We start from the raw sequence: 21,260 nt of genomic DNA, 5'->3' as shown, positions 1-21,260 counted from the left end.
CTGTTAACACAAGCTCTCAGAATAACAGACCCTGAAAGAATTTTGGAAAGAATTCAGCAATCTGGATGGTGAAAAATATTGGTGGATCTTGAAAGGAGATTAAAGATTCTAACCCCAGTGGCACCTGAAGAAAATTGTGGCCGGAGATTGTTTCTGATTTCCTAAGTTTTAAAGATCAAATGGGACAAGTCACTGCTGATGTTCTGATGTCTCGCCAAGTGTAGTTAGAAATTCAAGCAGACTGTGTTCAGGAACTGCTTTTCTCTCATTCTCAGGATCGTACCAATGAAAACTTGCCTTCTTAGGTAAGCATAGAAAATGAGATGGCCACCCAGTTTAAGTGAGTCCATTACAAGGTACCATGACAATCAAGCAGATGAGCGGGGTCTTTAAAAATTTAGAAGCCACAGACTACATATTTAAACTTTTGAACATTTAGAAGCCATGAGACTAAATATTTAAACCTTTGAACATTTAGAAGACACCAGACTAAATATTTAAACATTTAGGACACCAGACATTTAGACCTTTAAATATTTAGAACCATAGTTAACTTCAATCCTTCTAAAACTCAATTGTGTCTTATTTCTCGTAAGAAAAGAGTTTATTGCTCCTATGCTCACCTTTGATGACTTTCGGATTTCTAGACAAGATCTTATACCTCTATTGGGGATGACCCTGACATCTACTCCCTCTTGACATAAGCCAAAAGGGAGTAGATGTCAGGGTGATCCCCAAATATTGCTTCCTTTGCATCAAAAAAACTGGGTTTCTTTTTAACTCTCAATGTCACTTTTCTTCTAAACAGCTACTGACTGTATACAAATCCATCCTATCATGGAATATTGTTCCCACATTTGGGGAGTGTTCCTAAAACTGCCATGCAGTTTGGGGGATGCCCCCACTACCCACCTCAACTTATTGAAACTACCCCCCTCCACAACACCACATGGAAGTTTATTCCAAAAACAGTTACTCTCTAGCTGAAAGAAAATTTTCACACATTTATCCTACAACCATCCCTTTTCAATTTAAATTTGTCTGCTTATTTATGTGTCATATCCGAGCAAGAGTTAGGATGCCATCCCCATTCAATTTACCCAACTCATTTAAGGCCTTAAACACTTCATTCATGTCTCCTTGCAGGGTACCGATGCTGCAGTATTCAAAACTGAAGTCTTTTATTGTAAGCTTACCCTTTTGTGTCCTTGACTAATCCTCAGTTGCTTTCTATTGTGCTGCTTTCACCAGATCCACATTCTTTTAGTTATTGAGTATACAATTTTTTTATTTATTTATTTTTTTAAATTTTGTTGTATGCAGTTCTGAAATTAAATGTCTTTAATTTTTTAATGAATTATATTTTAAGAACGATGGGCAGAATATGACACTGACATTATTAGTGTGGGGCATTCACTTTCAGGAGTTTAACAAACTTGGAATTTTTCTGCTGTTTGCAGAAGAAAAATTCCTCGATGTTGCAATAATAAAAGTGTAATGCCTTATTTTAATATACAAGGTTTTATTAACCTTTATTAACTAATTATTTAGCTAATAAAATATGAAAAAATAATAGTCTGGAGTATTTATTGTAATATTCTTTATTATATTTGTCTACCTTTTTCCATATTTTGTCTTTTTTTTTGAATGAATGCCATCTGCATCTGTTTTATTTTACGGTGGCTTTGAACATAATTGTAGTTTATGTTAGTTGTCTGACGGCACCTGGTGTTTCCCCCATCTCCACAATTCTAGCTTATGCAAATAATAGCTTATGTGAGATTAGAGTTTGCTTTGCAAGTGCAAATACCAAACACTTTTTAATTTTTCTAATATATAAATGATATTAATGCTTTGCAGGGCCAAACACTTTTACAAATAATAACGAAATTTGCCTCTGCTTATTGTTCAACTATTGAAGGCACAGCCCGAAATATTGAAACAACTGAGCTCTGTGGTGGTGCTCGAATTTGTTACATTTTCCATGAGACATTTGGGCGTACGCTGGATTCTATAGATCCTTTAGGAGGACTCACTACTTTGGATATACTTACTGCTATAAGAAATGCAACTGTAAGTATAAGCTTTTTTGTTTGTTTGTTTTTATTTATCTATATTGATTATATGAAACAAAATTCATGATTATGCATCTTGTTTTTCCCATATCAAATTAATGACATATATTGAAATTACACCTCTTTTGACGATGTGCAGCATCTCTAGATGCTGCATATCGTCGTGGATAAGGTTCTGAATGTATTCCTGGGAAATCTCATTGTACCAAACATGGATTAATGTCTCCTGCAGCTCCCTAAGTGTTTTTTGATTTATTTTGCATTACTGAAACACCCATTTTGTTCCAACAATTTTCAAATGGATTGAGGTCTGGACTGTTCCCAAGCCATGTTATCATGTGAATTTATTTATCCTTCAACCATTTTTGCACATGTGGACAGTAAAGACAGCAAAATAAATTAAGTTTATTTAAGCAAGAGTGCAACATTCCGTAAATTTAAAAACTTTTTTTAATTTTATGAAGTAGTTTTTACTGTTTTGGGTCTTTGACGTGGAGTAGTCTTCCTGAAAAATGCAATTGGCAACATCCCCATAGTGATCCCAATTGTGAGAAGTAATTTTATATCAAGAATGTCGTTGTATGCCTCAGCATTCACTGTACCCATTACAGAATTAAGATGACTAATTCCTCTATGTGAAATACCACCTTATATCATTTGAGATGCAGAATGTTTCTCTCTGGAGATGATAAAGCTAGGTTGAAATTCTTCTCCTCTTCTTCATCTAACAGTCTGCTGGCCATCTGAACCATGCAGATTGAATTTTGATTCTTCAGAGAAAATAACACATTTCCGCTGATCCTCAGACAACTAGCATGCTCTTTTGCCCACTTTAGATGCTGGGCTTTCATTTTTTGCATCAGAAGTAGCTTTTCCTTGGGTGACGTGCTACTAATCTCAATGTGTAAAGGTGTCTGCATATTATAGCCATATTTGCCTTTACTTCTGTAGCCTCCTCCAATGCTATTTTGAGATCTGTCAATGAGGACCTTCTGTTTTGGACACACAGACCAGAAATCTGTTCTTCACTGCAGAAGATATTCGTGGATGTCCACTTCCTTTCTCTCTATTCATTTATATAATAAATGAATAGGCTCATTATAGCCAAAGCAGCTTATGTGCCATTAAACCCCGACAACAACAACTTTTCACTGTACTCAGTCAGCTGTGGCACCTTTATTATGAAAATTATCAGAAACTGGCAGTCTAAACAGAGAGAAAGGGTGTTGTTGTGGGGGTTTGATGGTGCATAAGCTGCTTTGGCTATAATGAGCCTAAATATTGAAACAACAAATTGTAGAAACATTGTAGAAACTGTGTTTTTTTCCTCCTCCCAGTTTTACTTTTCTTATGACCAGGAAAATCATTCTAAGACCTTTTGATGTTCACCAGATTAGATTAGTCAGTTATGATCCTTTTTTTTATATGCATAGAATGTCCCTCTACATTCAACGCAGCACCAACACTTTTCCTATGTCATGTTAATTGTGAAAACTTAGCCATTGAAATATCACAGAATACAGGACTTGTGGCATATGCTGTGTATATATATATATATATATATATACTGCTGTTAAGGTGGTGCAATAATCTGTGGAACGTGACAGCATCTAAAAGAGCTTGCTAGAGATGGGCCCCCCCCCCCCCCCGTAGCCAGGTGGGAAGGAGCAGCAGTGCGTAGCACACGCTTCTTGATTAGACTGGGGTTCGAGCCCGTCACCACCAAATACAGAGGATGCGGAAAGGTCAGGGAATGACCATCGCATATTCCCGGAGCAATATGGCCTTAGTTGCTAATGCTCCTAAAAACCAAATAACAATAACAGCTAGAGATGGATGATGCAAATGCAGTAATGCTATTACAAAACATACACTGAGTGATCACTGAATTATGACCACCCCTATGAAAACTGAATGCAGTTAGTCAACCTACGTAGCAAAAATAAGGCATCAGTGGTTCAGTAGGTAGTAAAATTCTGAGCGTGATGGGTCAAAGGAAGGATTTATTGGACTTTGATAAAGGACAGATTGTGGGTGCTCAACGAGCTGGTGCCTCAATTTCCCAAATGGCTGAACTGGTGGGGTGTTCAAGAGCCACCGTTGTTAAAGTGTACCAGCACAGGCCTCCAAATGGTCAAACAATGACCCAACGGCAAAACTGCAAAGGTCAGCGAAAGGTTGGTGTTAGGTGTGAGCGTGGGGTCCGACGACTCGTACAGGCGAACAGGTGCAGCACTTTTGGAGAGTTGACTACCAAATACGACATGAGCCAACCCAGAACAATATCTGGCATGATCATGCATTGCACGCTCACACGTATAGGCTATATCAGCAGACGACCCCTACGGCATCTTCTCCTAACCAAGGTTCATCAGCGTAAAAGACTTGCCTGGTGCAAAGAGCATGCAATTTGGACGTTAGAAGACTGGAAGAAGGTGTGCTGGTTGAATGAGTCACGTTATTTACTCCACACAGTGGATGGTCGTGTATGGATTTGGCGTCAACAACATGAGGCTCTTGATCCAAAGTGCAGGCTGGTGGAGGCAGTTGTATGGTGTGGGGCATGTTTCACTGCAAGAACCTGGACCCCCTGGTTCATGGTGGAACAATGTATCAGTGGTCTCCACTGTCGTCAACTGCTTGCTGACTGTGTACACCCCACTATGTTACACTTTTTTCCGAGTGACGATGGTGTCCTCCAAGATGCACCGACAATGCACCGAGCCATCTAGCACTTTTGCGCAGTAATGGTTTGAGGAACACAGTTCTGACTTCCAGCATCTCGATTGGCCTATGAACTCCACTGATATCAATCCCATAGAGCACTTGTGGGACACTATGGAAAGGCATATCAGGCATCTGGATATGCCAATCACCTCCATACTGCATTACTGACCACATTACACACACAGCTTGGTTGGCCATACCTCCCAAATGCTTCCGACATCTTGTTGAATCAATGCCACGTCGGATAGCTGCTGTACTGAGGGCAAAAGGAGGAAGAAGTAGGTTCTCATTTTAGATAAGTGGTCATTTTTCAGTGATCACTCGGTGTATATGATATATTGTCAAATTTCACAGAAATTTGATGAATTTTGGAAGTGATGCAATTTTTTTGAGTGCCCCTGTATATAGTGGTGCTCAAAACCAGATGCTTAAGGCAGCTATACATAATAAATATATATTGGTATGTTTTTAATAATGTGAAAAAAATTGCTGTGACAGTAGCGTAAAACCAACATTTTAATGTATGCAGTGGCAAAAATTTATTGAAAGCATTTGTATTATGAATCACAGAGCAGCATAAGTTACTATCCATTCCAGAATTATGAATTTGTATTTTTATTAGCAAAATTTTAAAGTTTGAGCTATTTATGTGTAAATTAATTTTCAAAGAACAGTGCGAACAATTATATAAAAACATGTAAATATGAGATTCAAATTTTTATTTATTGCAGGTGTTGCAAGAGAAAATAGAATGAAGTACATGGATAAACTTTAACATGAAAATGACAAACCTTGATACCAGACTTAAAACAAAGCTTTATAGAACTTAATAATTTGATGATATATTTTGGCAGAGCCTTTAAAGTGAAAAGATAAGAAGAATATTTCTTAAGTTATATGCATATGGCAGATTATTAGTAATGAGTTCATATTTATTCATTTCAGCATTGGACGGTAGTAAATAATATGATCCAGTAATGTTAATAATAGAATTACCGGATACAGTAATATAGAGATTTAAGCTGTTTAAACTGTAACTATGATAAACAAAACACAGAGATTTAAGCTAGTGTTATCTTTCGAGTGCACTTTACTTTAACCAGAATTAACATACAAAAAAATAATCAATCAAAAAAATAAAGAATTTGATAATGATGTTTTGCATTAAATATTTGAAACTTGATCAAGGATTAAAATAGAATGGATGAGAATGTGTAGAATAATAGCTGATAGAACTGACTTGTATCCCCTCACCTTTAACAAAATAAACTTTGTTTCCTAATTTTAGCTTAATATATTTCAGTGATGGTTTTTTATTTTGATTTTAAGTTTGCAAATTTTTAGGGTCCTAGACCTGCTCTTTTCGTACCTGAAGTATCATTTGAGCTGCTGGTTAAAAGACAGATTAGAAGATTAGAAGAGCCGAGTTTACGCTGTGTTGAACTTGTTCATGAAGAGATGCAACGTATAATTCAGCATTGTGGAACAGAGGTGCAGGTAATGATGCCTCCCTTTTTATATACTTGTTCTTTTATGTTTACTTTTAAGGCAAAATTATATAGATAATACACATACTTTGTGCCATATAAGAATAGGAGTACCTGTTTATGCAGTGATTTGAGATTACTAGTTTTGATTCGTTCCATATTTGCACCTGCATGTACATCTGCTCTAATATATCTTGTTAGAAATTCCTAATCTTTGTGGATGTCCTCATAACAATTTACTTTAACTTAAAATCTCATTATCTCAAATTGATTCACCACCTATCACACTCTTGTAATTCTACAGATCACTACCCAAAACTTTTTTTTTTACATTTTATCTTTGAAATTTGATCTCTTCTGTTTTGTTATTCCTAATAATGATGTCATTACATTTTATGATTTTAATTTTCATAATTGCAGCTTACTTTCAGTTTCTAGTTGTACTGACATCTGGCAGGGCATTAATAACCCTATGTTTATTGTTCATTTACCTGCTAGAATACCAAACACTAATAATCATTCATCTGATATTTATGATCTTAGACCTGCTCTGTTTTCAACAACTGTTTAAAATTTCTAAATGTTCATTTCTTCTAAAAGCCCAGTCTAGTCATTTCTAGACATGAATGCATCACTTTGTTCTGATTAACTCTATAACTTCTGATCTCTTTCTCTCTTGTCATAAGCATTTTACAAATATTGTTTCCTGTGCATTGTAGAAACTGTTTTTTTTCCCCCTCCCAGTTTTACTTTTCTTATGACCAGGAAAACCATTCTACAACCTTTTGATGTTAACCAAAATAGATTAGTCAGTTATGATCCTTTTTTTTCAAATTCACTCCACTCCCTACGTAGAAGTTTAGTTTCTTCTGTATGCTTTTTCATCAGATTATTTCCTAGACACTGTTTTTCCAAACTGGCTTGTGTAATCTTTCTTCCAAAACCAGTCTGAACGCATTCATCAAATGGCCTGTATCCATTTATTCTCCTCTACTCTTCTGAAAGAACCATTTTCTATATTATAAATCAACAATGCTTTTGTCATCCTTTACTTAATCTCTTCCTGTTCATGAACTGTAAATATCACCATGGTGAACCTTTTTAAATTTCTGAACTCCTAAATCAGTTTATTAGTTGCCATTTAGCTTTACAGTTATCGTTTGGTTTTTCAGTTTTATACATCATGTGTAGAGTATCCTTTGATTTATGCTAAAAAGCACTTCACTGCATTAGCAGAGGCATATGATGCAAGAAAGCAAGCGTATACAGCATCAGCCAAAAAAAAAAAAAAAATCCATTCCCATTTCACCCGTCGATTCACTCCAAAAGTATATCCTATTCTTCCTTGAATTTATTTAAGCTATCAACTTCCACAATGACAGATGGAAGTTTGTTCCAGCAATCAACTACCTGCTGGCTAAAGGCAAATTTCCACTCATCTATTTGGTAACCGTCTTTCCTCAATTTCAATTTATGCCCCCTCAGATTTGTAATCTGAGTACGAGGAAGAATCCCATCAGCATTGAGCCTCCTCAGTCCATTCAAGGTCTTATACGCCTCAATCAGATCGCCTCATAGGTGCCTAGTGTCCATATGTTGCAATTTGCAGAACTTAAGCCTTTCTTCTTAAGAGCACCCCATTGTTTCCCTCACCAGTCTTGTGGCCGTTCTCTGTACTCATTCTAGCAACTGTACATCCTTCCTAAAATGAGGCCTCCAGACCTGTACATAGTACTCAAGGTGTGGCTTGACCATTGCCTTATACAAGGGGATAATCACCTCCCTATCCTTGCTAGCAAAATTCCTGTTTATCATTGATAAGACCCCCATGACCTACTTGGCAGCCTGCCTGCCTGCTTGCATTACTCGGAAAACATCAAAGCTGACTGCACAATTACCCCCAGGTCTCTCTCATTCTCCGCTATCCTGAGTGTAATAACACCACACAGTTGGTACATTTCTCTGGGGTTACTGCTACCCATATGCAGTACTTTGCATTTGTCAATGTTAAACTTCAGTTGCCACTTTTCAATCCTTCTGCCAAACTTTTCTAGATCCTGTTGCAGTAGCATACTGTCTTTACTGTCATTAACAACCCTGCCAACCTTTGTATCATCTACAAACCTTGACATCGAGCCTGATATACCTTCATCAATATCATTGATAAATACAGAAGACAACAATGGATCCAACACCGAACCCTGGGGAACTCCACTAATAACATTAGTCCATGAAGAGCAGTGTCCATTGATTATCACTTTCTGTCTTCTATCACTCAACCATCCTTTTATACATTGTAGCAACTTGTCCTTAATGCCATACTACTCCAATTTGTGCAGTAGTGTTCCCTGTGCAACGGTATCAAAAGCTTTCCTCAAATCTAAATATATGATATCAAAATCATTTTTTGCATCCAGTTTCTTTGTGGCCACATCATAGTATCCAATAAAATTGGTCAGACAAGACTTCCCCTTAACAAACCCATGCTGTGTCTGAATTATTACTGCAGTCTTGTCTAGATAATCCCGCAATGCTTCTCTAATCAGACTCCATTATTTTCCCAGGAACAGAAGTTAAACATAGACATGAATGCATCACTTTGCTCCGATTAACTCTGTAACTTAGTATTAGTAATGGCCGCATGGTGCAAGAAAGCCTATGGCTTATGCTGCACCAGCCAAAAAAAAAAAAGAATAAAACAATGATTAAAAAAAAATCTCTCTTGTCATAAGCATTTTACAATATTGCTTCCTGTGCATTTTAGAAACTGCACTTCACCATGGTGAACCTTTTTAAATTTCTGAACTCCTAAATCAGTTTATTAGTTGCCATTTAGCTTTACAGTCATCATTTGCTTTTTCAGTTTTGTATGTCATGTGTAGAGTATCCTTTGGTTCATGACTAAAAAACACTTCACTGCATAAAAATATAATGCAATAAGATGATTCTATGTCTGCCAGCTCTCCAGATTTATGATGGAAACAGTTATTTTTTTACCTCTTTCTATCTCAATACCTTTTTTGCATAAAAAATAGTAAAGCTATGGCTTTGCCATTAAATATGGAAATTTTAAAATTTCCATATTTAATAGCAATTTGGTGGTAATAGGCTGTCCTGCAAATTTTTGCTTATTTTAATAATTAGCAGTCAGATATCTACATTACATAAAGTGGAATGCTTAAAGTATGGGTTGTACTCTGTGTTAGATGTAGCATTTCCTGTGTATATGTGCATGTATACACAGGAAATGCTACATATTTGTACACAGGAAATGCTACATCTAACACAGAGTACAACCCATACTGTGTGTTAGATGTAGCATTTCCTGTGTATATGTGCATGTATTTTTTTTATTAGATAATACAGTAGCTCTGATCCCTGTAAACTCTACAGAATGATAGTTGTCAGCATTAAGCCAAAATGTTAACCCATACTGCTGGATTGGTCCACTGGTTAATGTACTTACCTAAGAAAGCAAGTACAAAGGTAGCAGGTTCAAATGCTGCCTCTAATATAGGAATTGTAGTTATCAGTGGAACATAATGCATAAATTTGGCACTTGTCATGTTTTTATTTTAATTCCAGCAATCCTATTTTCCCTCTATCCTTGTACTGGCGATTTTTTATTTGATTGTTTGATTGCCTGTGGAAAATTAATCGAAAAAGGTGTGAATTTTTGAATTCCAGACTTTTGAATTTCTTCTCTCTCTCTCTCTCTCTCTCTCTCTCTCTCTCTCTCTCTCTCTCTCTCTCTGTGTGTGTGTGTGTGTGAGAGAGAGAGGGAGAAGCTGCCTGTAGTTAACAATGTCCTTGAGTAAGATGCCAAAGAAATATGTAGTATTTAAGAATACATACATACAAGATTTTTCCGTACATTATAAAATCTGGAAAATGTTATTTGCTTTGTATACTGCATGTAGATGTGTTTTTTTTTTTTTTTTTTTTTTATTTCAATTGGTGGGAAATGTGATCCAATTAAACATTTTCAAACAAGTTTGCACAAGAATGGTGTGCAATGCCTAGAAAAGAAAATGCAAAAATGGATGAAAGTGAAGAGAACATAATTTTTGTCTGAGCTGTGATAATCATGAATGTGTGTTTTTCAGATATATGTCTCTTAATAGCGAAATAGCAAAACAATATAAATCTGGAAGAACAAGAGAAGCAGGCATTGTTAGTGAAATTGCTTTTGATTTGTAATCAAAGTGATTCCAAGCTATATCCCATTTTGGTAACATTTCCTTATAAAAGAAAAAAAATTTTAAATATTTCTTGGCTAAATGCCTAAGAGTATGAAGATGTTTGTTTATGCACGGGTAATGCACACACACATCATTTCTACTACTAAGGTAGTTTTAATGCATCATTTTAATTGTATCTCATATTGTGAATACCTTCACAACGAGTGGCCGTGTATTGCACTGCTTTGAATAAGTAATGCTTCACCAGTAGAGAAGACCAATTACTTATTGTCGGCAGATACAACCACCCAGGTGGCACCATTTCGAAGCTTGTTGGCTTACTCATTGGTGGGTGGGCAGGTACCCTGTTGTTGCAATAGTGACAACTCAGTTATGAAGTATAACTCCACAATATGAAAGATGCTTGATGGTGTGCGTGGTTTAATCTAAATAATATTTCTTGGCTAAATGCCTAAGAGTATGAAGAAGTTTGTGTATGCATGGGTAATGCACGCACATCGTTTCTACTACCAAGGTAGCTTTAATGCATCGTTTTAATTGTATCTCATATTGTGAATACCTTCAAGAGTGGTCGGAGTATTGCACTACTTTGAATAAGTAACGCTTCACCAGTGGAGAAGTCTGACCACCCACTGATGAGTAAGCCAACAAGCTTCGAAATGGTGCCACCTGGGTGGTGGTATCCTCCGAGAATAAGTAACATTAGTCTTCTAAAGACAGTATAGATAAAAGCCACTTGTTGTGAAGGTATTCACAGTATGAGATACTAAAATGATGCATTAAAACTACCTTGGTAGTAGAAATGATGTGTGTGCATTACCCATGCATAAACAAACTTCTTCGTACTCTTAGGCATTTAGCCAAGGAATTTTTTTTAGATTAAACCACATACCATCAAGCATCTCTCATATCGTGGAGTTATACTTCATAACTGAGCTGTCACTATTGCAACAACAAGATACCTGCCCACCCGCCAGTGAGTAAGCCAACAAGCTTTGAAACAGTGCCGTCTAGGTGGTGGTATCCGCCGAGAATAAGTAATATTAGTCTTCTCGAATGGTGAAGCATTACTTATTCAAAGCAGTGCAATACCTCGGCTACTCATTGTGAAGGTATTCACAATATGAGATACAATTAAAATGATGCACTAAAACTACCTTGGTAGTAGAAATGATATGTGTGCATTACCCATGCATAAACAAACTTCTCCAAAAGAAAAATTTGTCCAAAGTCAGCTGGCTCTTTTTGCTGGTATTGGAAGATAACTTGACAGTTGCAATATTTTACATCTTCTTCTTTTCAATGACCCAAAATCATGTTTCATTCCTTTATAAAATTATGTGGCACTTAGTTTTCAAAACTAAGTACCAGATAAAACTGTAATAGCAAGAGTATTAAAATAGGAGATTGAGCTCTTAGTGGTAATAGGCTGTCCTAGACATCTAATTAATTTATACATTGAAAAGTGGGCTGCATGTCTTCCTATGAAAGTGGATGCATATTACTTAAGTGAATTTTGAAGCATGTGTGTACATTTTGGTTACCTTTGGACAAATGTTTAATTAATCTGATACCATTAGTAGAGAATATGATACAAGGAAGCAAGCTTATACAGCCTTAAAAAAAAACTTTCCCATTTCACCCATCTGTTTGCTCTAAATGTTTGTCTACTTCTGCCTTGAATTTATTTAAGCTGTCAACTTCTACGACAGATGGAAGTTTGTTCCAGCAATCAACCACCCATTGACTAAAGGCAAATTTCCACACATCTATTCTACAGCTTTCTTTCCTCAATTTGAATTTGTCCCCTCAGGTGATTAATCTGGACAAGAGGAAGAATCCCATCAGCATTGAACATGCTCAAACCATTCAAGGCCTTATACACCTCAGAGGTCACCTCGCAGGTGCCTAGTCTCCAGACACTGTAATTTGCAAAACTTAAGCCTTTCTTTGTAAGAACAACCGTTTTTCCATTCAATAATCACGTTGCCTTTCTCTGTACTCATTCCAGCAGCTCTACATCCTTCCTAAAATGAGGCTTCCAGACCTTTACACAAGGTTTGGCCTGACCATTTGCCTTATACATGGGGCTAATCACCTCCTTATCCCTGCTAGAAAAATTCCAGTATATCATTGACAAGACACCATGAGCTACTCTTGCAGCCTCTTTGCACTGGTCAGAAAACTTCATATCTGACTGCACAGTTACCCCTAGGTTCTATTCATTCTACACTCAGGGTGGTACTACCCTGAGTGTAGAATAAGCGTAGTACCACCCAGTAGATATTTTCCTCTGGGGTTACTGCTACCCATAGGCAATACTTTACATTTGTCAATGTTAAACTTCAGTTGCCACCTCTCAGCCCATCTACTCAACTTTTCTAGATCCTATTACAGTAGCGTACTGTTATTAGTGTCATTAACAAACCTGCCAACCTTCGTATCCTCTGCAAACTTAGACATTAAGCATGATATACCTTCATCAATATCATTAATATATGCACTAAAAAACAATGGACCCAGCACTGAACACTGGGGGATTCCACAAAGAGCAGTGTCAATTACTATTCTGTCTTCTCCCACTCAACCATCCCTTTATCCATAGCAGCAATTTGCCCCCAATGGCACACTGCTCCAATTTGTGCAGCAGTCTTCCATTTGCAACAGTATCAAAAGCTTTCCTAAGATCCAAGTATATGATATCAAAATTATTCTTTGCATCATCCTTTGTGATGCAAAGAATAATTGACCTTTGTGACATCCAATCAAATTGGTCAAACAAGACTTCCCCTTAATAAACCCATACTGTGTTCGAACCATAACTGAAGTTGTGTCTAGATGATCCTGCAGTGCTTCTTTGACCAGTGTCTCTATTAATTTCCCCAGAACAGAAGTTAAACTAACAGTTCTAATTATTTTGTCACCCTTTGATCCTCCTTTGTGAATTGGGGTCACATTTGCACATCTCCAGCCCATGGGTGCCTCCCCTGAGTCCAAGAACACTCATAATTATGGCTATGGGTTTGTTTACTTCATTTGCTGCCTTGTTTAATAGAACTGGATAGATCCCTTCCACCTCAGTTGCCTTTCGTATGTTTATCTTCAACAATTTCTCCTCCACTTTCCTCTCAGTTATTACAAAATCATCTAGCTCTCTACCAGAGTTTAATTCACTTCTGGCATTCCCCTCCTTGAATAACCCCTCATGTGTGAATGTAGATGAAAAATACTCATTCAGTTTGTTAGCTACCTGAGCAGGATCATCAACAGTTGAACCATCAATATCAAGCGGACCAATCTGATTCATCCCCTTCCTTCTAGAGTTTACATAAGTAAAGAACTCTTTGCTGTTTTTCTTTGCATCCTTTGCCAAAAAATTTCTCATCTGCCTTTGCTTGCCTAACCTCCTTTGTGACTTGATTACAGAGCAGCTTATATCTTCCATAGGCTTCTGTGTCATCTGTTAGTTTATTTGTATCCCATGCATTTTTCTTCTCTGCCACATGTCTCATTAGTTCATCTGACATCCATTTAGGCCTAAACCTTGAACAGTATTTCTTAGTTGGTATGAAAAACCTAGTAGCTTCCAAGATAAATTCTTTGAATGCTTCCCATTTTGAATTTGCTGTTGGTAACATCATCAGTTGGTCCCACTGTATAGAATTTAAATACTGTCTCAGACCACCATAGTCACCTTTATGAAAGCAAAAACCCTTCCCTTTACCCTTGATGGTAGTTACCTCTTTGAGTAAATCCTGCATCATCACACTGTGATCACTGCCATGTAGTGGTTCCTTTATCTGCAGATTCTTAATGCATGAAGAATCACTACTGATAATCAGATCAAGAGTATTACTCCCTTTAGTTACGTTCCGAAAATGCTGCTGTAGAAAACAATCATCCAATAAATCCACAAAAACCTTGCTAATGTGTGAATGATCAATCCAAAAGTTCCAGTCAGTATCTGGGAAATTAAAATCCCCCATTATAAGACAATGTGATTTACTGACCAACTCTATTTCTCTTTACAGTTCATTATACTCATCAGAGTATAATGAACAACTGTAAAGAGAAATAGAAATAAAGTTTCCTAGTGCTTATGTCACACCAAACTGACTCAGCACTGCACTGTCCACCCATGTCAACTGGCTGCACTTCTTTAGATTTTGTGTTTCTTAACTAATAGCATAATCCATCCTCCCTGTCTATCCTTCTGTACACGTTGTACTCACCAAAATCCAATTTGACCAACACCTCAAATTCATCATATTTTTTTTACCAAACTCTTAGCATTGGTGTACATGCAAGCATACATGCACCTATTCTTATTCTTAGCTACTCTAACACAGTCCATGTATTTACTTGTTCCATGGTGACTCCCAGATGTCTCTGAAATCCCCCGAACCTTGTTTTCCAGGCTGCTGCTCATTCCAATAGAAGCAGTGCAATAATCACTTTCACCTCTGCCAGCGCCTGTAGTGGCAACCTTTGAAAAGTCTGTTTAAAGCAGGGATTAAGAAACCCACATCTTATATATGTAGTACAGTGCAGTGAATTTTTTTTTAAATTAGTTTTCCTACTGTACGTTTTTTTTTTTTCTTTTCTTGTTACTCTAGCATTAAGACTGGCATGAAATCTGTGAGACCCTTAAACAATAACTTAAGGACCTCACATTATTATTATAATAATAATAAAATATATAATAATAATAATAATCTCCTAAAATTATTATTATAATTTAAATATTTATTCAGTATTATTTAACACGGTATATGCAATCCCGGAGTTCACATCTAGTGAGTATGGGCTTGGCACACTCAGGGTCCTGAGCTGGATATCATCATTCTTCTCTTTCTTAGTGATTCCCTTCTACTTTTGACTCTCTCTCTCTCTCTCTCAGGGTAACTCGGTAATTTTATTTATTTTTTTTCTGGTGCAGCATAAGCCTCAGGCTTCCTTGCACCATATGTCTATTAATAATAATAATAATAATTTTAGTTGAGGTTCCAAAAAGTGTGAGACCAGAAGGGACAAGAGTTCTGTTCGTTGCATTGTTCTACCAGCATAGAAAATGCTTTTCTTTTATATTTTTTATAGTAGAGCACATATGTTGTTATAAATTTTAAATAAATAAATAAGGTATAAATTCTAAAACCTGACATCCTTTTAGTGAGACCATTGCCATTTCAGAATGAACCCTGTTGACATTTGTACTGCTATATTATTATGCAACATAAAACATCAGTATACAAGCATCCCTCAAGTTATGTGAATTCAACATACTCAGTTCTCATGAATATTGAATTGTATTCATGGGAACATTTTTAGAATTACATGATGTTTTCTGAATTAGTGCAAATTTGTGGTTGACCCACCACTAGGACTTTTTATGGAATTTTTAAAAATATTTCATGAGCTTTTAAGTTTTATCTGTTTTTATTGAAAATATTTTTTTTTAGGATCAATTATTACTGTATTTAATATATGCAATATGTACCTGCTCTCAGCCTTGTTCCATATCATAATAGTGTTGTTTATGTATTTTGTAAATTCATTTAACAATAAACTTATTTTGTTGTTATTTTGTTGTATATAATGCATTAAATTATTTTATATGTAACTATAATTTATTATAATTACATGCAAAATATTTATAAAACATTACTTATTAATCAAGAATGGAATAACTTAATTATTACAGTACTCACCTTTTAATGCCTTATTGGTGAAATCATTTATAAAAAAATATGACGCTATCAAAAACGACAAACTTTTCAAGATAATGTGCACATTATTTGAGACATTGTCTAAACAACTGAAATCATTAAAAAACATTTTCAAGATACCTGTTATTTATGTAAAAGTAAATGTTAGTTATAAAAAATCTCTCTTGTGAACAAGATTGTTTTTTTTTTTTTTAGATTTTTTAAAATTATATTAATAATATTAATATAAATAATAATATTATTTTTAGATTTTTTTTAAATTTATTTTTAGAATCAGCATGCAGAAATTTCTATAAAACATGGAATGTTTAAGAAAATAAAACCATTGCAAACCTGTGTAATTTTTTATTTATTGTGTGATAATATATATTATTTTCTTTGTCAGCAAGAAATGCTGAGGTTTCCTAAACTGCATGAAAGGATAATAGATGTCGTCACACAGTTGTTGAGGAGAAGATTACCTCCAACAAATTCAATGGTAAGAAAAGAGTTTAATTTATACTCTCTTTCACTCCAAAGTAGACACCAAAGAAAAGCCTGCCTTAATCAGTTTACACATGTTTTATGTAATACTTCAGTGTACAGAAAATAGTTATGGCATTAATAACAATCAGCATTATATAAACATTTTTTAACATTATTTTTATGAAAGAACTGACACAACAAATACACTTTTTTTCCCTTTTAATTTTATTTTATATCCATTCTTATGTAAAAGTGATGTCATTTCTGTGATCAACATCTTTCTCTTTAACCTTGGGAAAGAATGCAGTTCAGCACTGTGTTCCAAACCACCTGCGAATTATTTTTTAAACCCTCTGGTGGGCATGAATGTTTATTTCAAGGATCACCTTTTATGATACCACCTTTATTTTCAATCCATTAGTAATGCAACTTAAAATCCATTTTTTTTTACATTAAAAATCTATATTTTTAATTATTTTTTTAAAACATCTCCTTTTGCTGAGCTTTAGACATATTTTTTCAATTTTTTTTTTTTTTTTTTTTTTTTTAATGTGACATTTGCACTTTATCTTTATTGTTGGCATCCTTTTAGTGAGACAAACAAAACTTGAAAGAAACAAAAATTGAGAAAGAAACATCAGAAAAGTGTGCTTCAAAATAGAATGCCAGCGATTTTTATAAACAAAATCTGAAGAAAGTGAGTTTTGTTGTTGGGAGATGCTGAATCAAATGTGATGCTAGCACTCTTCAGTAATTGAATGCTAATTTTAAATTCTTTTTCCACACTTGATAATTATATGCGAGAAAAGATTTAAGAAAAATTTTTCATGGCCTGACTTCTTCGATAACAAAACAGTTAATGATGCAGATTGAATGGAAACATAATAATTGGGGAATTTGTAAATCGACATTGATGTTATTAGTATAGATTTTGTTTAATAAATTTAAAAAAATAAAATCTGGCATGCTCTGTCCCAAGACTCGCCTATCACAGGGGATTAAATATATATTGATACATATTTATATTTTTGTTATATCAGCAAAAAAAAAAACTTAATATATGAGGGGGTATCGAAAAGTTCGTACCCTGACCTAAATAAAACATCACTAGGAAGATGCCTTTTTTTAATATAAGTTGTCTACATATTCAATAACTAACATGTGAAATTTCATTCCCATAGATCAGGGTTGGCCAACAAGTCAATCGTGGCTTTAAAAATTCGGTTGATCATGATGAATTTTAAATATACAGTGGAACTTCTCTATTACGAACTTCTATTTAACAAATTTCTCTATATTACGAATTTTTTCACAAAACATTGCACTTCGAAACGAAATTACATGTAAAATTAACCCCATATAGCGAAGTGTTAGTCTCTCTATAACGAATTTTTAAAAAAAATTAGCAAAAGCATTTTTGAAGATTTTCAAGCATTTACTGCTAAAAAGCTGCTCAAATATACAGCTCCTTCCCTCTGAAATTGCTCATTAGCATCTGGAATTAATCATCCTTTTAGTGAACACTTGTGGCTATTGATGCCCGTAGAAGCGTCTTTGTTTCATTTTTGTTACAGTTATAAAACCAAATGGGTTTTCTTAAAAGTGGTCATAAACTTTGCAATAAATAGGGTAGATTTGTAAATTGATTTGGCTAAGGGGAAAATGAAATTCACTGCGGGTAAATCTTTAGCATGCTGCGGCGGCAATACATAGAATGCTTCAATAGTCGGTTTTTAGTAATGCGTAACTGAACTTCCTGTCAATCATTATATGATAGTTTTTGTATATGTCCGTTCTCATCTAACTGGACTCCCAGTAGATGATTTTCATGAATTTTTTTTTTTTAAATTTCGTTCTTTTAGAACGATTTGTCATCAATCACATGAGCTATATGCTCTTTTTTTTTTTTTTTTTCCTGAAAAGTAACATACAGCATACCTTACCATAAATTTTCTTTCATATATATTATGAATGAAAGCAGAATAAAAGAAATTCACAAAGTCGTATATTTCTTCAAAGTGATTGATAATAAAGGTCACGTGATACTGTTGGATTGACAAGCAAACGTCATTGAGTAGGCAGTACTAACAATTCACTATATGGCCAGCGAAGTTTGCGGTGGATACACAGTGTATGTATTGGCAAGAGCTGCAGTTGAGTAATTTTTACAATTGCAGAAACAATGTCGAAGAGAAAGTGTTAAGTATTAATGATAACGTCAAGATTCTTCATGATATTGACCAGGGTTTTAAGAAAAAAGATATTGTGGAGAAATATAGCATATCTGCAAGCAGTTTATCTATGATTTTAAAAATCGAGAATCAATTTTAAATGCAGTTGAAGGAGGAGCAGACAAGAAGCGAATTAAGTTGTGTATATATACAAAGATGTTGATAAAGCTGTTCTAAAATGGGTGCAAATGATACGTGAAAAGAATATACCAATAGCAGGTCCAATAATTAAGCACAAGCTCTGAAATTTGCACAGTCCCTTGGACATACAGAATTTAATGCGAGCACTGAGTGGTTTGATAAATTTCAGAAGCACAACAGAATTGTGGAGAAAGTGTTAATGTAAGCTAAGAAGATTGCAACAATTGGAGAAACAACACCTTAAAGAAGATTTTGGAAGAATATGACCCTAAGGACGTTTTTAATGCTGATGAAATGGGTTTATTCTTTAATTGTTTACCTAATAGAACACTTGCTTTTAAGGATGATAAATGTTTTGGCAGGAAACAAAGCAAAGAAAGAATCACTGTGCTAGTTGGAGCCAATATGACAGAAAGTGAACAATTAAGACTTAGTCATCAGAAAATCAAAAACCCAAGATGTTTTAGAGGTACAAGATCTTTGGAAGTTGACTACACCTTTAATAAAAAGAAGCATGGATGACAAGTGATATTTTTGAAGAATGGATATTAAAACTAGACAAGCATATAACAAAAGAAAAATCATGTTGATTACTGACAACTATCTGGCACATCCTGCCAGTATTTCTGCCAAACTTAAAAGTGTGATGTCGTTTTTACCACCAAACTTAATGTCAAAACTCCAGCCAATGGACCAGGGCATTATTAAAAATTTTACATTTCATTATTGAAAGAGAATAATAATGAATATTGTCAATGCATTACAAGAAAATAGAAACTTGGAGGTTACAATTAACCTTAGAGATTGCATTTCTGAATTGGCAAAAGTTTGGACAAACGATGTCACTGAATACACTATTCAAAATTGTTTTTCGAAAGCAGGATTTGCATTGAATACAGAAGTCGAACGAAAACCGGACGAACAAGATGAACTGCCCCTTTCACAACTGAAAAACTTTTGGACATTATTAGAATCATCTGGAAACATCGAAAATGAAATAACACTGGATTGTTATGTTTATATAGATCAAGATCTGGCTACAACAGAACATCCAAATGAAGATGAAATACTGCTGAACAGTGTTAGGAGCGACCATGATTACGAAAAAATTAACAATGACACTGAAGATGCATCAGAACAATCGCCAACTCGCAAAGAACTGATTCATTCTTTTAAAAGGGTACATCTGGGTCTACAGTTTTGTGAAAATGTTCCTGATAATGTTTTTAATGCCCTGAATAAATGTGAGGTTTTCTTTGAGAATCAGTCATTTTTTAATTGTACTGTGTGAACGAAAATTACCGTTTTTTTTTTTTTTTTTTTTTTTGTGATACTTACCAGCGAAAATTGTGTAAACGTAATTTAAATAAGTATGTTGTTGAAATAATATACGTTAAAAATAAATGTAGATTCGTATTCATTTTCTAATTAGATAACAATTTCCAATAAAAAGGATATTCTCCGTTGTATAACAAAATTTCTCTACAAAAAATGTTTTGCTCGATTTATTGAATTCATTATAGGGAAGTTTGACTGTATATGAAAAAATAATTAGTCAAAATCTAAATGTTATTATTATTATGTGCCCCACTGCATATGCTTATTACAAATCCGTTGAACTATGTGACTACTCTTGTTGCTGCGCAGCCGCTAGGCTTGTCTAGTGAAAATTCATGCAGTTACGTTGTGGAGAACATGGTGTATGTGTCGAATTCTTATTTAGCTTACTTAATATTAATAACTGGACAGTACTTACACGTTCATTTAATACCTTTTCCTTTGATTTAAAATGAATATTACAAAAAAGAGTAAAAGGTATAATTTTCATCAAGAGTGGGAACTAGAATATTTTTTTGTAATGATAAAAGAAAAAATGTTGTTTGATTTGCAATGCTTCCATGGCTATACCCAAAAAAGGAAATTTAGAAAGTGCAATTCAACCCACTCTATGGTAAATACCAATCAGATTTTCTGCCTAATAATGACCTTAGAAAAAATAATTTAAAAGAACTTAAATCCAGATTATTCTCACAGCAAAATTTCTTCAGGACACCTAATTTACAATCTAAAGCAGTAACTGTAGCTTCATTTAAATTGAGTCATCTTGCAAAAAAATGAAAACCATTTTCTAATGGTCAATTCGTCAAAGACGTATTTTTAGAAATAACAGATTCTTTTTTTGAAAATTATAAGAACAAAAATGAAA

General features: G+C 34.8%; 1 protein-coding gene across 1 annotated transcript in view; it reads left to right on the top strand.

Moving 5' to 3' along the window:
- Drp1 (dynamin related protein 1) overlaps positions 1-21,260 on the top strand; it is a 217,632-nt gene that overhangs the window by 135,210 nt on the left and 61,162 nt on the right. Inside the window, exons 9-11 of the mRNA XM_090368989.1 lie at positions 1,861-2,073; positions 6,147-6,299; positions 16,603-16,695. Coding sequence (XP_090225115.1) covers positions 1,861-2,073; positions 6,147-6,299; positions 16,603-16,695 — 459 coding nt within the window. The remainder of the gene's footprint in view (positions 1-1,860; positions 2,074-6,146; positions 6,300-16,602; positions 16,696-21,260) is intronic.

This window comes from Mastigoproctus giganteus, chromosome 2, assembly GCF_048544385.1.
Source record: "Mastigoproctus giganteus isolate SK-2022 chromosome 2, ASM4854438v1, whole genome shotgun sequence".
Classification (NCBI taxonomy): domain Eukaryota; kingdom Metazoa; phylum Arthropoda; class Arachnida; order Uropygi; family Thelyphonidae; genus Mastigoproctus; species Mastigoproctus giganteus.
The sequence above is the reverse complement of the archived record's forward strand: the minus strand, read 5'-3'. Positions and strand labels throughout refer to the sequence as shown.